Source organism: Rhinolophus ferrumequinum, chromosome 2, assembly GCF_004115265.2.
Source record: "Rhinolophus ferrumequinum isolate MPI-CBG mRhiFer1 chromosome 2, mRhiFer1_v1.p, whole genome shotgun sequence".
Lineage (NCBI taxonomy): Eukaryota > Metazoa > Chordata > Mammalia > Chiroptera > Rhinolophidae > Rhinolophus > Rhinolophus ferrumequinum.
In genome coordinates this window covers 96,907,185-96,908,521 of record NC_046285.1, presented here as the reverse complement: position 1 = coordinate 96,908,521, position 1,337 = coordinate 96,907,185, and the positions used below count along the sequence as shown (strand labels likewise).

The 1,337-nt window shown below is 45.5% G+C and overlaps 1 protein-coding gene across 1 annotated transcript; it reads left to right on the top strand.

The window, feature by feature from the left end:
- Positions 1 to 373: 373 nt before the first annotated feature.
- On the top strand, positions 374 to 985 carry LOC117013265 (keratin-associated protein 13-1-like). Its single transcript, XM_033090224.1, has one exon. The coding sequence runs from the start codon at positions 428 to 430 to the stop codon at positions 983 to 985; it is 558 nt and encodes a 185-aa protein (XP_032946115.1). The 5' UTR covers positions 374 to 427.
- The last annotated feature ends 352 nt before the right edge of the window (positions 986 to 1,337 follow it).

Genomic DNA, 1,337 nt, shown 5'->3' with positions numbered 1-1,337 from the left:
ATATTAATAATAACCACTGATGTTTCTGAGAACTTAATGCAAGTGAAAATAAAGTTTACGCAATTCCATTTGGTATGACAAGGGCTCACTGCACTCATAGATAATAAGAGGGAGGATATTTGGAAATGTGATGAGCTACAACTTTGAAGTTCAAGCCACAGAAAATTCCTGGGGAAAGAAGCCGAGTAACTTCTTAAGTGTATCAGAGTGATTAAAGTACAATTAAGTATGAGAAGATGTGATAAATTAAACCTGAGCAATAACCTAAAGAGGTATTCTTCCATAAAATATTGAGCAAGGAAGAGGAAGTATCTGGACGGTGACACACCCAGACCTAAGAGTATATATAACTTGAAGCCCAGACCATGATTCTGAAACTCAGAGAATCTCCTCACTCGAAATCAGCTGAACTCACATCTCCATCAACATGTCCTACAACTGCTGCTCTGGGAACTTCTCCTCCCGCTCTCTTGGGGGCTACCTGCACTACCCAGGCTCCTGCTGTGGCTCTTCCTACCCCAGCAACCTGGTCTACAGCACTGACCGCTGCTCCCCCAGCACATGCCAGCTGGGCTCCTCTCTCTACGGTGACTGTCAGGAGACCTGCTGTGAGCCCACCAGCTGCCAGACGTCCTGTGTGGTATCCAGACCCTGCCAGACGTCCTGCTACCGCCCAAGGACCTCCACGCTCTGCATTCCCTGCCCGCCAACTTACACAGGGTCTCTGGGCTGTGGGTCCAGCAGCAGCTGCTCCCTGGGCTATGGATCCAGGAGCCGCTTCTCCCTGGGCTATGGATCCAGGAGCCGCTACTCCCTGAGCTGTGGTTCCAGTGGCTTCAGACCCCTCGGTTATGGAGTCTGTGGCTTTCCTTCCTTGGGGTATGGGTCTGGATTCTGCCACCCAACTTACCTGGCCCCTAGGATCTGCCAGTCTTCTTATTACAGACCAACCTATAGATCAGCCTTCTGTAGATCAAATTGTTGAGTTTCCAGACCCTTTGAGCAAAACGTTTCTTTCAATCTCTACTTAGAACTGCTATCAGGGGCTTTTTCAACAATGTTAACCAATCTTTCTCACCACCAGTTCTTCACCCTTTTTCTGGCATTAGGCATTGGCTGACAGACTAGTTCTTTCTGACAGTGAAATTAATAAATGACCAAAATACTGAGTCCACTGTCTATAATTTTGAAACATTTGATTCAGAATCACATAAATCCTCCTTATAAAATGTATGGAAGTTCACGTTTGTTTGACCTAATAAACTCTTTCACTCTTGCATCTGATATGTTCTCATTGTTTTTTTATTGATTTTCTAAATTTGATTTGTGGTCTGTCT

Excerpts from the sequence above, each read along its gene's own strand:
- LOC117013265 (XM_033090224.1), top strand. The coding sequence starts at position 428 with ATGTCCTACAACTGCTGCTCTGGGAACTTCTCCTCCCGCTCTCTTGGG.